This window comes from Hemibagrus wyckioides, linkage group LG01 (assembly GCF_019097595.1).
Source record: "Hemibagrus wyckioides isolate EC202008001 linkage group LG01, SWU_Hwy_1.0, whole genome shotgun sequence".
NCBI classification, from domain to species: Eukaryota; Metazoa; Chordata; class Actinopteri; order Siluriformes; family Bagridae; genus Hemibagrus; species Hemibagrus wyckioides.
In genome coordinates, this window is record NC_080710.1 from 26343280 (window position 1) to 26357585 (window position 14306).

General features: G+C 39.7%; 1 protein-coding gene across 3 annotated transcripts in view; it reads right to left on the minus strand.

Annotated features, from left to right (window-relative positions):
• The window catches only part of pard3aa (par-3 family cell polarity regulator alpha, a), a 402663-nt gene that overhangs the window by 154514 nt on the left and 233843 nt on the right, over positions 1-14306 (minus strand). For all 3 annotated transcript variants that reach the window (XM_058401320.1, XM_058401312.1, XM_058401328.1), the window contains exon 15: positions 5594-5780. In XM_058401320.1, the coding sequence (XP_058257303.1) occupies positions 5594-5780 (187 nt within the window). The remainder of the gene's footprint in view (positions 1-5593; positions 5781-14306) is intronic.

Here is a 14306-nt window from a genome sequence, read left to right on the forward strand (position 1 = left end):
CTTTAGTTTTTAAAGAAATAAAGAAACTTCAAGTTACGAGTCTGGTGAGAGAATGACGGCTCAAACGTGGCTGCTATAACGTGGACCTACATTCTACTACATCACAAGCCCAAACAGTATAGAATTATGACCTATTTATCCAATTATTAAAGGTTTTAAAATGTAATTGGTGCCTGTGCTATAAGAGGAATAAAACATCCAGAGACATGATACAGAGAAATAATCAAGCTCTGGATGCTAACATTAACTCAGTTTCACGCCATTATTTTCCTGTAACTGCACGCAACCTTCGTGTTTCATTGCTTACTTAATAAACATCACATCGTTCCCTGTTCACCGTCTCGGTCCTTCAATTAGCCAGATGTTAAGCAATCATTATTTCAGATCTAATTCTGAGAAGATCAGCCTCAGCATCATTAACCAGAAGAAGAAATGACACTCTGTCTGTTAGGTTGAAGCTGGACGGCTCGGACCTGACGTGACGTCCCTTCTGTGCTGTGGACTAAGCCGGCTGCTTGCTAATATGTGATAATGTTCGAGATAACGAGATTATGGTTAATGAAAAGCTGTAGCTTTGGCTGGAGTGACGGCTTCTGTGTGAATCTGGGAGGATGTGGTAGTTTAGTGGTCAAGGTGTTGGTCTACTGATCAGAAGGTTATGAGTGTGAATCCCAGGTCCTCCAAGCTGCCACTGCTGGGCCCCTGAGCAAGGCCCTTAACCCTCAGTTGTATAAAAAGAAATAATATGTAAGTCACTCTGTATAAGGGCGTCAGGGCAAATGGCAGAAATGTAAATGATTGATGGCTCCATGAGCTCCGCCTCCTGGCACAATTAATCTATTAATCTAATTATAAAAGGCAGCTGATCAAAAAAATAAATAAAACACTTAAGAGTAAAATGATGGAAAAACACCCTTCTTTATACCCATATATTATTAATCTATAGATTCATTTCTTTTCATTTGTACCATTCCTTTAATTAATTCAGTAGCTTTTAACAATGGACATTAAAAGCTTTTAACCTTTTAACAATGGACATTCTCTCGAAGCAACTTCACAGAAGTATAGAACGATTATAAAGCTTAAATATAAGTTACTATAATATCCCTAATGAGAAAGCCTGAGGTGACGGGGACAATCTCCCTGAGATGATCTGAAGAAGAAACCTTGAGAGGAACCAGACTCAGGAGGCAAACTCATCCTCAGCAAAACTGTTGATTCACTCACTTATCCACCGATTTGCACAGCTCCTAAATGAATGAATGAAATGGTTACTGGTTGCTAATTGGTTTACAGCTCTCACCCCCAGTCCCTGCATTTAATGGGAGCAGGAGTAATTAACATCATCCTGAAAGGCTGTGTCATGTTTAGTACCTGCTTGTAAATCTGAGATAAAGCTTTTGATTCCTGGACATTTCTCCATCGCTGTGTATTGTCACATGATGGTCAGTTTGTTTGGCCTGTGACAGAGCTTACCTGATGAATACCATCCACTGAAATATTGAAAACAATGTTGAATTGAACTAAGACACAAGACCAGAAACACACACACAATTGTTTCTGAGCGCTGAGTGTAAAAGTAGGTCAGTGTTTAAGTGTGTGGAGTGTGAGCGGTGGCCTTGCTCCTGCTAAGCCGTCATCATTAATCTCGTAAACAGCCGTGTTAACACGCTAATGAGGAAGATGCAGGACTGCACCTCGCCCAGCTCCGGCTCCAGCACGTGGAGGTAAAGTGGGAGAGGAGGAGACGAGGAAGGAAAGATAAAGGGCTTCATCTTCATCTCGTATATTTTCCAGTGATGCAACTCAACACAAGTATGTTATTCAGACGGAACAGTAATCTATCCTAAACTAATACAAATATGACCAATTAGTCAGAGGACTATTGTTTTATTATATTCATTAATTTATTTATTCAGGGAGAAAGCTTGCTAGATAAAGCTTCGGAATATGTGTGTGCATCATAAACCACCAGGACAAAACAGTAAAAAGTTTACTTTTTTTAAGATCTTTAAGATATTTTTGAGATCCTCAAAAATCTCAAAATATGCGAAATATTCGCAGACAAACCTATTTTTTTCTCTCACCATTTTCTCTCAAGTGCACCTTTCAGATAATTGAGCTTCAAAATAAAAGCTTTCCTAAAAGTCTAAAATAATTCTTTACGATCGAAAGAAACCCGCTTTCTTATACTGAGCTGGTGATCATTTTAAACTGGTGATTGCTCTTCATTGTTATTAACAGATAATCGTCTCTGAATATTATATGAGGGATTTTAACGAAACGCTGCTTAAAGGAGCTCGTTTTGACTCAGAAAAACACTTCGAGTGCTCCCTATGATACGCTGTCCAGGGAACTTAACTAATCCTTCTGGAAACCTAACGTAAATCTGATACAAATAGTATTAAATGGCTAATAATAATAATAATAATAATAATAAATAACAACGGGTAATTAATTTGGCAGAGATCACTGCTTTCAAACATGGGTGGCTTGGAGACACACACACACAAATGGACAAGCACCAGTGCCTTGGGATATTCTAAATTATTCATGTCCATTCACGTCCAAAAAGCAAAACATGCATGTCACCTTCGATCGTCCCTTTTCCTCTTCCTCACACACACACACTGTTCATTAACCACTACAGTGTTACTGTAGCTAAATAAACTGAAATTAAACCTCACTAACTAGGAGCTCCACACTGTGTCAGAATGGACCAGATACTACATGAACAGCCTGCCTCAGTGTGCGTGTGTGTGTGTATGTGTGCGTGTGAGAGAGAGAGAGAGAGAGAGAGAGAGAGAGAGAAAAGGACCGAGAGGAAGGTGACATGCAGGATAGGCTTTTTAGACATGAATAATTCAGATTAACCTAAGGCACTGTTGCCCCTCCAACAAGAAGCGTGTGTTTATGTGTGTGTGTGTGTGTGTGCTGGCACAATCCATAGTTTTATAATTTAATGGATTTAAACTTTCAATATTATACAAACAAGAAATAAAAGCAGTCATTTATAATCAGTGACACGGGGGACAGGGGAAACTGAATACGGGGAGAAACAATTGATCTCAGCCACTTGCTTTAAAAGCCTGCAGTTTAATCAGGAAACTCCGTCTTGTGCACAAAACACACACACACACAAATATATATACATACACATGCACACACACACATTATGTGTATATATATATATATATATATATATATATATATATATATATATATATATATATATATATATATATATATATATACACAAACACACACATACATACATACACAATGTATATACATAAATACACACATACATACACACTGTATATACATAAAAACTCACACACACACACACACACACACACACAGTGTATACATAAATACACACAAACACATATACATACACACACACTCATCCATCCATACAGAAATACACATACATACATTCATACATACACATATATAAATACACACACACACACTCACTCGCTCACACACAGATCACACACTGGGATCAATGGCAGGTCTCACTGCACACAATATCTGAGGCTAAATATAGATGAAGGAAGAGTATTTATCCTGCTATAACATTCTGTCATTATTCATTTATTATTCAGCCTCCAGGGTCTCCTTCCTCCACTGATTCCTCCATATCCATACAAAACGTGTGTCTACATTTCCGTCAACTTTCAGACCAACAGTGACTTTTTTTTAGTAAGTTACTAAGTTTCCATTGTGGACGCTTCAACACAGCGCTCAGCAAGCGCTGCACTGCAGTTACAAAAATAAGGAATTATGAACGTGTAGGTTTGGTCACCTCATGGTCAGTGTGAACAGGACCTATATTTGGAAACCTTTTGGCCTAGATGTCTGACAGTGTTCTCATATTTTAACACACAAGAAATAAACAGCTACTACAGAGCAATTTGCCTTGTTGAGTGCATGCTGACCAAAACAGCTTCCCATCATCTGCTGATATAAACAGCAGATTCTTAGAAGGGCTATAATATTTTAGCAGAAAATGTGGTGAAGATTTAAGCCTTGGGTTGTAGAGATTTTTTTTGTAAAATTTGAATAAATAAATAAATAAATGAATGAATGAATGAATGAATGAATGAATGAATGAATGAATGAATAAATGAAAAATAATAAAGAAATAAATGAAAAATAATAAATAAATAAATACAAATAAAAATAAATGGATGGATGGATGCATACCATGGGCTGTGGTATGATCAATCTTGAGGACCTTTAGGAGTTAATTTTGTTGCAGACTTTACAGCTGAGACTGAGAAATAGGCCAAAAAGTTAAACAGCACCTTCACACACTCTGAGCTTTATTTCAGACGGATCTATGACCTTCGCTACTGAGCTGTAGGTTTATTACGCTCATCCACCTTTTAGCTAGTTTTTTTGTTCGTTATATGACATAAACCTCTCGTATAGCTTCACAAACTGCATGTAACCCATCGGTTATTTTCCTTGTCCATCAGCTGAAAGGGAACAGGGCTGACTTGGTTGGTGTTTTTATTCTCAGCACTGCAGTGGCACACATGATAATGTGTGTGAGATGCTGGTATCAGTACAGGCACTCTGCACTTTACTAAACACACCTCTGTTGCTGGTCTGACTTGGGGATCTAAATCTCCATCCGAATTTCTGTAAAGTTGCATCGTTACAATGTCTACTATTAAAAACATCTCTAATAAAAGCAAATCTGAATTCATCTATGGTGTAAGACTGGGATTCAGCAACAGTCGCAGATCTAGAAAGTTCTACAGATGGTGTCAAAGAGGTTGTGTTTTCATGCATCAGGGGCGTGTCTTTCCGTGCTATAATCAATTTATCAAGTGGGTATCAATCTATGAGAGTGTGTTAGCTGATAAAAAAGACCAATAAAGTGCAGCTATAAGGACGGTAGATGTATTTAATAAGTTCAGGACCGAAGAGTGTGGATGCTTTCACATCAGCGCTCGCTATAGATTTTCTTATTGGCATCCGGTAAAATACAATAAGGTGAAACACAGACTAAATTACTTCAGCAGGATGGAGTGAAAGTTGGTGCGCTGTACTTTTAGCAACGGATAAAGAAACCCTTTCTCAAACATTAGTTTAGCGCAATTCCCAGGGTGGTGTCTTTAATTAAACATTTCCTCTATGATGGAATTCTTGCAGAGATTAACACTAACATGGCATAAGCAAGTTTCGTGACAACCCACATCTGCCTTAAAAACAAAAATATGAGTTGATTTTTTTTAAATTATAGCAATTAAAAATGAAAAACTAAAATCCTGTGATTACATCATCCTGTGATTAAAAGTTGGTGTGGTTAAAATATGAAAAAAATGCCAAAAAGTGTATGCTTTCAGTGGCAGTTGGCCTGCTTTCTAATTGCAATTATTTCTGTCAGATTTAATAACTGCACATTGCGCTTTATGTCTATTTCCATCCTATTTTTTTTTATTTTTTAACACACATTTCTGTCAGTGTTAGAAACGCAGCAGCGCTTGAGGTTCATGATGAATCTCATGAATATGAGCACCGACACCGATTCGTAGTTACGCAATAACTGTGTCGTGTTTATCGTGAATAATCTTACCTTTCATCTTGATTCGGAATTTCTTTCTCCCAGGAGACGGGAGGGTCCATCACAAAGCCCATGTCGTCGTGGGAGCTGGAGGATGACTGGTCAGACAGGAGAGGAGGAAGAACAGGTGGCCTATCGTCTTCAATGATGACGGTGTCATCCTGAGGCATGTTCACAGTAGGGGACAGCTGGTAGTTACCTGAGACAGATAGGAGAGAGCAGCAGAGGGAGTGCGTCAGTGTTAAACACATAGGCTGGAACAGTAAAGAACTAGAGGTCTGACAGAAGGACTGGTGATGGAGCTGAAAATAAGAGGATCTACTGTTCACCCAAAGAGAACTAAGATCTCAGGAGTGTTTCTCTACTGAGGGATGAAGCACGTCCAGTGACGGGTGCAGGAGAAGCAGCAGACACACTAGAAATGTAGTAAAAGCATAAACGTAACGGTTTCTACCTGATGCCCTCAACCTTCTGAATTGTAACCCAGAGCCTTAACCATTAAACCACCAATATTCAATGGTCTAAAACAGGACACTAGTCTGCAATTGTAACAACATTTATTGTCTAGGAGACACAGGGTCACATGATTCTATGATTTCCCCACTATTTCCTCTGATACTTTTTGAGAATAAGAAAGGCAGCCACCTTTCGGATACACATACATATTTATCTGGCAATATAATTGAGCCTTGAGGCTAGGTGCACTGCTGTCAGGTGATGAAAAGCAGGGTCCAAGAACTCCTTTCAGTAGTGACTACAGTGTTCAGTTCAGAGCTCAGTGAAGAGATCATATATGAGCATTCATGTTTTGTAATATTAGCTCAGTGTTAACTTTGCCTGATGAAATCTGATTACAGAACAGTTGCCTCCTGGTGGTCCAGGGGTAGGATCCCGCGTTCTCATTGACGTGGCCTGGGTTCGATTCCCGGGCAGGGCGCTAACCCAGCCACTGAGGAGTTAACTCTCAGTGCCGGTCCCAAGCCTGGGTAAAGTGGTATGGTTGCGCCAGGAAGGGTATCTGGTGTAAAACTTGTGCCAAATTGAAACATGCGCACCAAATGATCTGCTGTGGTGACCCCGACCAGGAAGCAGCCGAAAGAACAACAACATAGAAAGGACAGCTGATGATGCAGTTCAACAAATTTCAGCTCCACCAGACTTACTGTTCAGCACCAAACTTTTCAGACATCCGAACATGCCTTTCAGGATTTGTGTGAATTCTGTGTGGCCAATTTTTCATTTTTTTCTTTATTATTATATTTTATTTATTTATTTTACAAATTTCAACATGTATTTGATGAGTATTGATTTTCTGATTATACGGTCATCTGCCTAGCTTGTAAAGTAAATAAAAGTCAAAATAAAAGTCATGTTTTATGACTTTTATATTGCCAAATATCAAACAATCAAACTAATGGTCCAGAGACAAAAAAAATAAAAAATTTAAAGAGAGAAACAGTGACTAGAACGAATGGTTCTTGTGCCAAAACAGACAGATGTAGCTCATACTGTACATCTTACTCACCTACTATCTATTTATCAAATTTAATGCTTGTACATCATTATTTTGGGTCTACAGGACGTTTTACTGTAGTGCTTTACATCTTCGCAGTTACAGTCACTGAATTTGTTAAAACTTGAAATCTAAAGGTATCCTCAAAGCTACTGCAAGTGCGTTTGTTTTCATTATCAGAGTCAATTTACCAGCTTAAGAGCAATTATATGTAATTGCTACCAGAGGGGGGAAAGATATTTACTCTGGTTTCCTCCTTAGCATGATTATAACTCGCATTCAACTTCAGAATGTCTCTAAGAGTGACAAATTTACTTTAATGGAAATGAATGAGCTTTAATACTTTGCAATACTTAATAGAAAGGCCAGAGTTAAAGACATCTCCTGGGGTAAAAACTCTAATAAGCACCTGCTGAACGATAGGAACCAGGAGTCCCCTCTTTCTTTTCTTTCTTTCTTTTATCCTCTCTCTCTCTCTCTCTCTCTCTCTCTCTCTCGACTGTAAGACAAAAGTAAATCTCAAAGTTGTTAGTAGCTGCTGAAAGGTCAGAGTCTTCAGAGTCTTCATTTCACAACTCAGTGCCTTCAATTTATGACTATTTCCTTTAATAAGCCATGCAAATCTGCTCCTCGACTGGCTTCAGGCACAAGGGACAGCAGGGCTGCGGGAGCCGACCTTCATGTCATTACTGCCCACTTTTAGAGTGAAATTGCAAAGTAAACAAGTTTCAAATTAGGTTTCAAAGAAGGACTTCCGAACACAGGTAATGGCTGCAGCTAGAAAACAGAAAGGTGTTGATTATTAAACTGCCATAAAGGTGAACCATAATAACTGACAATGCACTTTTTTTCTTTTTTTTAGAAAATCCTTCAAGGGACCTTTGGATAGTTAAGGGTTATAAGCTTCAGAAGTGTCCACACAGCTAACAAAAAAATCCATGCCGAAAAAAATACAAAACAATATTTTAAAGAATTAGTCGGAAAACAATGAAGGAAAAGTCTGGTGCAGGCTTCCTCTGAACTAAGAGCAGCGCCTAGAGACTTTTTACTGAATAAAGCAACCAGAGTCTTGGCTTGTTATTTACTACTGGCTCAGAAGACCAAAGCTCATGAATTCACAGGCCAAAGTTCACTCCGGTACGGTTGTTAAAGTAATGCTTCTTTCAAATCCGCCATCGTTTTCCCTAATCATTTCTGCCAGCAAATTTCTCTGGGTTAGTTCTGACCTCCGCTTCATCCAAGAAAGCCGAAAACCATCATTTTCCGGTGGCTGCGGTCATTGTCTTTGACTACGGCTAAACCGTAGGTGAGCATCTCTTTAACTAACCTTTACCTTTAAGAAGCTTTTAAGCTTAACCTTTTTGCATTAAGCATTATGCCTCTTAAACATGGACAGTCAATATCCTACTTATCATGTCCATGCACGCAAGCAACACTAAATTAAAAATTCAGAGGGCGATAATAGCTAATTAAGCTGTTTGGCTCGGCTAGATCCTTATCCCATCACTCCGTCTATCAGCGATGCACGTCTGTCAATCATCCGTGACGCTAACAATAAAAGAAGATCCAGAGATCCAGTTACATGATTCTCCTTGCTAAAGTTCTAACGGCGCAAGAGGTAATTCGATAACGCGTCTCCTCGGGGACGGGAGAAGCGCTCGGCTCTGATCGGCGAAAGTTCGTTAACTTTAACTCGGGCTAATGAGATTGGCAGAGGAATTAACGGCGCTGTGATTAGCATTCAGCTGCTCCAGACGTTCATTAATAAATCATTAAAGCCACTTGCACGACAAGCAAGGCAAATTTCCAGTCCGGTTTATAGTGACAGGCAGAGAACTCACGGGTCTGACTTAAGATACCATGTTAAAAAGATCCTACGTTAATGCACACGAGTCTTCTCACAGGCCAATTTCGAGCCCACAGAGCTCAGAAACTTTAAAGAGCTTATGCTTCAGGGTCTAATTAGTGGCAAGAAAATAGTAGCAAACTTTCCTTTGATTTTATCAGTGAAGCTTGAGAGGACTAGAAGGAGCGTGGATATTAGCGAACTCTGTTTTGCTGCTCTGTACATGCATGTTAATGTGAGGACCGCTCAGAAGACGGTAATGAAGCTGAGCTAGCAAGCTATACACTAATCCTGAATTAAAATAGCTACGCTAGGTCTAAATGACTATTTTGTTACAGTAGCTAACCAAGACAACACGCAGCAAAGAAAAAAATTGCTAACTACGCTGAAGCTGCTTTGTCAAACTAAGGAAGGTCATTTTTATAATGTGAAGCCAAGATACTGAACAAAATAACATTTAAATGTGCTGTACAGGAAATGATGGACAGATCTTCTATTTAGCAAGAGCTAAGTAAAACTTCCAGCTAGCTAGTACACCTTGAGCATGCAGCAAAGCAATGCAACATGTACGAACGTTTGTATCCTTGCTTGTTATTTCACATTAGCTTATGTTAGGCTAAATGAGGTCAGCAGTCAAATGGTGATGTCTATAAGATTCCCTGTTTTTATTACAGCTTGCCAACAAATATCTGTCCACTGCTGTGTGGATCTTTTACACACAAATTGTGTTAAGAAATCTAGTTGTGGATGTTTGCTATTCTCGTTTTCTTCACTAGAAGAACGCATCCTCTGTAGATGCATCACGATGCTGTTATTAGCTACACAGGTCGCACCTAAGCACGTGGCATGCTAATTAAAAGTATTTAACTCTGCTCCAGAGGGATACAATAATTTGCACATATTGAATAGTTGGCAGTCAGCCTTCACGCTATTAAATGATGTAGTTAACCTAGTAGCATCACTGCTTGTCCTTAACACTGGCCAAGAGTCTGCTAATGAGGGAATTTCAGCACACTGCTTCGATACCGGACCTCCTTAATGACGGAGAAGCGACAAGCGATGTGTACATCCCAGTGCTAATCAATATGTGCAGGCGTGTTCGCAAAAAACATCACGAGACACAGCTATAGACCCCTTGGCCATATTAATTAGCATTGACTGCAGTGGATCAAAGTCTCCCTGCTTTATTATCCGACTGCTTCGATGACGGAAACCTGCCCTTGACCTTCTGTCTCATCACCTCCTCATCGTGCTAATCCGCAGCTATATGTGCTAGCATTTGGTTCACGCAACCTTCCTTTTGTAAACCTGTCTGTAGCTTTACGGAGAAACAAAAGCTGCTGGAGGAAAACAACTCCTAGAAGAATGTGTGTAGCTGGAAAATATGCAGTGGAGCATCTTCGCTCATGCACAACGTCACCCTAATTAGCTTCATTTCAGATCACAGTCATTTTCTCTCACTTCAACGCAGCATACCTTCTGACTTGAGTGCCCGGCTCTCTAAACGAGGACGGCTCAGCGGCATTCCACTTGCTTCCGCTAAATAACACGAAAACAGGTATGTCTAGGGCCACTCTGGTGTCGCTGAGAGGAATAATTAAGCAGAAAAAGAAAAGAGGCCACGGTTCTATAACATGGTGCTAATTAGCTTGCTGGTGAGACTGCGTACGCCTCGTCATGGATCTAATACGAGTGCGGTGAATAATTGAACTAACCTCATGGATCTTGCTGGATTCCTGAAGGAGAAGCATGACGAGACTAACTATTATTTATTTATTTTTTCACCTGATAGTGTGGTGCTGTTACTAATCCCGACTCCGGCGGCAGTTGAGTATTAAGGTATTAAGATGTTATAAGTTGAGATGCAGAGCTCTTTGATGCTAGTGTTTAGTGATGCACAACACAACACTGTCCAGAAACGTCAAGATAACAAAATAAAGTGAAATGTGATTAATTGGGGGAAAAAATGAGGATTTTTACTGGAAAAAAAACCACACTTGTTTTCAGTAATGTAGACTTGGAGGTCATAGACTGCAGCTTGGTGCTGAATGAAGATCTTTCTCTCTCTCTCTTTCGGAGGAATTTCAGAATGTTAGAGACTGACAAATCTTTCTGACACCTCCTCTGCACCTTGTCTAGATCCATTAGCCAGTCAGGCTCACATGGCAGAGAGGGCAAGTGGACTGGGTGAAGTGGAAGAGTGGGAGGATGAACATCTTCCTTTCTGCCCATTAAAGAGCCTGTGGTGGACAGGCAGAGAGCTGAGCAGTCGGTCATGTGGGGGGGGTATTTGGGAGAAACTATTTGGATACTAGTGCAGTATCCCTCACTCTGCGCTCACACATGCAGACTTATTTGAGTGAGATAGTCCCAAAAAGCAGAAGCAATTTCTGCCCAACTGCTGGGTGTGATGAAGGAGCTGTTTGTGTTTGGAACTGATGTTATTTTAGATTCGTTTCTCCTCACCATGTGCAGATGGCCCAGTGCTCTACTGCTGCTTCCTGTCGCACTGTAATCAAGCGACCCCTCATGCAGTCCACCAGTAACAACAAACACACTCCCGGTGTTTTCACACAGACTCGGGCTCCATGGCGTTACGGAAACAGTCCAAAATCCATCCGACTGCTGCTGACGCCATCGTGCTCGTCCTTGCTGGCGCTCAGATAAATTAGCAGCAGAGAGACCTTTTCCTTTATGCCCTTATTGGAATGTCAAGGTCTAGTGGATCTGAATAACACGAGAGGGAGGTCGGCTCTGACGTGTTGCTCCTGGGTGCAAGTTTGACATGGAAGACTCAAGTTTTACTTCGTTTTTCGGTAGGAACACGGTGACACACAACAGAAGATGTCAGAGGTAAAAGACTTTGCAGTGCATTTAGACAAATGATATATATGGATCAATAAGTGTTTTTAAGTATTCTTACAGTCTGTACAAGCAAAAAAGTCTAAATTGCGCTCTGACCCCAACCCTCCAAGGATGGGATACGTAAGAAAAAAATTCACTGTGCTGTAATGTATATAAAAAGGGAAGGAAGGAAGGAAGAAGGGAAGGAAGGAAGGAGACGAAAGATTTATAATAAGAAAGAAAGAGAGAGAGAGAGAGAGAGAGAGAGAGAGAGAGAGAGAGAGAGAGAGGGGGAAGGAAGGAAGGAAGGAAGACAAAAGATTTATAATAAAAATAAATAAGATAAAATATAAGAAAGAAAGAAAGAAAGAAAGAAAGAAAGAAAGAAAGAAAGAAAGAAAGAAAGAAAGATTCACTGTGCTGTAATGTATATAAAAAGCGAAGGAAGGAAGGAAGGAAGGAAGGACACGAAAAATTTATAATAAAGAATGAAAGAAAGAAAGAGAGAGGGAGGGAAGGAAGGAAGGAAGGATCGTATTAACAGCCAGTAGTAAAAGGCGATGGACAGTGTTAGGTTTTTAAAATAAATATCAAATAAAACTTTTTGCTCAGCAGTGAAATTCAGTAGCAGCTATTAACTGACCCTCAGGCCACTGAAGTATCTTTCCAACTACAGTAAAAGAGATAAGAGTTAGATCCTAACAACCTCAGTGCCAAATGCTGATAGAAGCCAATTTGTGGTGAGCTTGAATCTCTGAATCCCATGCTGAGGGGTCACACCATTAGTGCTCCAGTTTTCCGAACAGCTTTACCACAAGAGCCTTGGTGAGAGAACGGGACAGACATCATTAGCTAACTTATCCTGTCATGGATATAAAGCCTGTCTGTTTAGTTAACAATCATGCTGAAGACATGCTGCTGAGAGGACACATTATTTTACATATGAATCATTTCCAGTGATCTTCACCGCGACGCTCCAGATCACATTAACTAACCTACAGGCGGATTTAACAGGCTTGGGGTGAGGCATGTCATTTCTGCTTCCCTTTAAGCCTTGGACAAAAATCTCTTCATTTACGAGGCCAAGCTAAATGATCCAGGAGGATGTTGTAGAAGAATGGAGGAGAAAAAAAATAAAATAAAAGGCTAGCATGTGGCATTAATCATAAGTTCCCACGGACTAGCAGATCAGCATTCACAAGTTTGCATATCTAGACTGCCTCAGAAATATCCCGTAGTGACTTCATGCGGTTGGGAAAACACAAGCAGCCAAGGACTCATGGTAAAACAACGCAATATAATACAAAATTATTATTATTGCTCGAGGGAAATCAGCGTGATTTCTACACAAAGAAGAAAGGCGCGGACATAAAACACTAAAGCGGGATGACCTCATTTCAGTGTTCGGCTATTCCAGTGTTATGGGTGTGACATTCAAACTACATTAAATTTGACTTTTAAACTGTCTCATTGCCTGCACCGGCTTAACATCAATGACATGGATTTACATTTCAGAGAGAAACCAATACTTGGAAGTAGCGTATTCGGCTCGTGCTACAGATATCCTGCAAACGTGACACCACACAGGTGGCTTATTTGAGAGATGACAGATTTTCATCAACAAATCAACTCGGTAAATATGAAAGAGACAGAAAAATAATTAAATAAAAATAAATAAATAAATAATATTAAAAATAAAAGTAAACAAATAAATGAATAATAATATTAAAAATAATAAAAAATAAATAAATAAATAAAAACTGCAATTTTATAAAGTATGCAGTACTGCATGTGATAAACGGCATTATCTATCTATCGATCGATCGATGGATGGATGGATGGATGGATGGATGGATAGATAGATTATATGTGTAGCTATATATGTGTGTATATATATCTCCTGTATAGGATTATGTTATCCCTGCTATAAACACAATCAACTCATTGACCGTTACAAAGCAAGCCTTCCATAAGCAAAATATATAAAAGTCGTATACGTTTCCTGGTTACGTAACAAGGTTTTAAATTATTTGGAGCGTCTGCAATACAAGTCCCTGCGAATGAGCGGTTACTATAGAAACGGTAATATATTCAAAAGTGCGCATTAATATCAACCCGAGATCTGAATTCGCTGCCGTCAGAGCTGCTGTTCTACCAAATTAAACACCACCTCACCAGGCAGAATGGAGAATTCACCAGCCATGTGGCAGAATTCCTCTTACCGAAGAACGCAATAAGGATCCGACCTCAGCCTCGGTGATGACATGAAGTAAAATACGATGAGTCTCTAGAAACCTCTGTTAAAACTGTGATGTGTGGCTGGTTAAATCATCCTGTGCCTCTTACCTCTGATGGCTTAATGATACAATTTCCTTCAAAATTCAATCAGAGGAGTTATATATAGACCTAAATGGGCAATTTAAAAGTGATTTCCTGTTCGCGCGACTTTATTATTCCACGGTTGGGTTGACATTTGAATGGAGTTAGCCTGATTACTTAGATTCTTCTTGATCGAGATGATC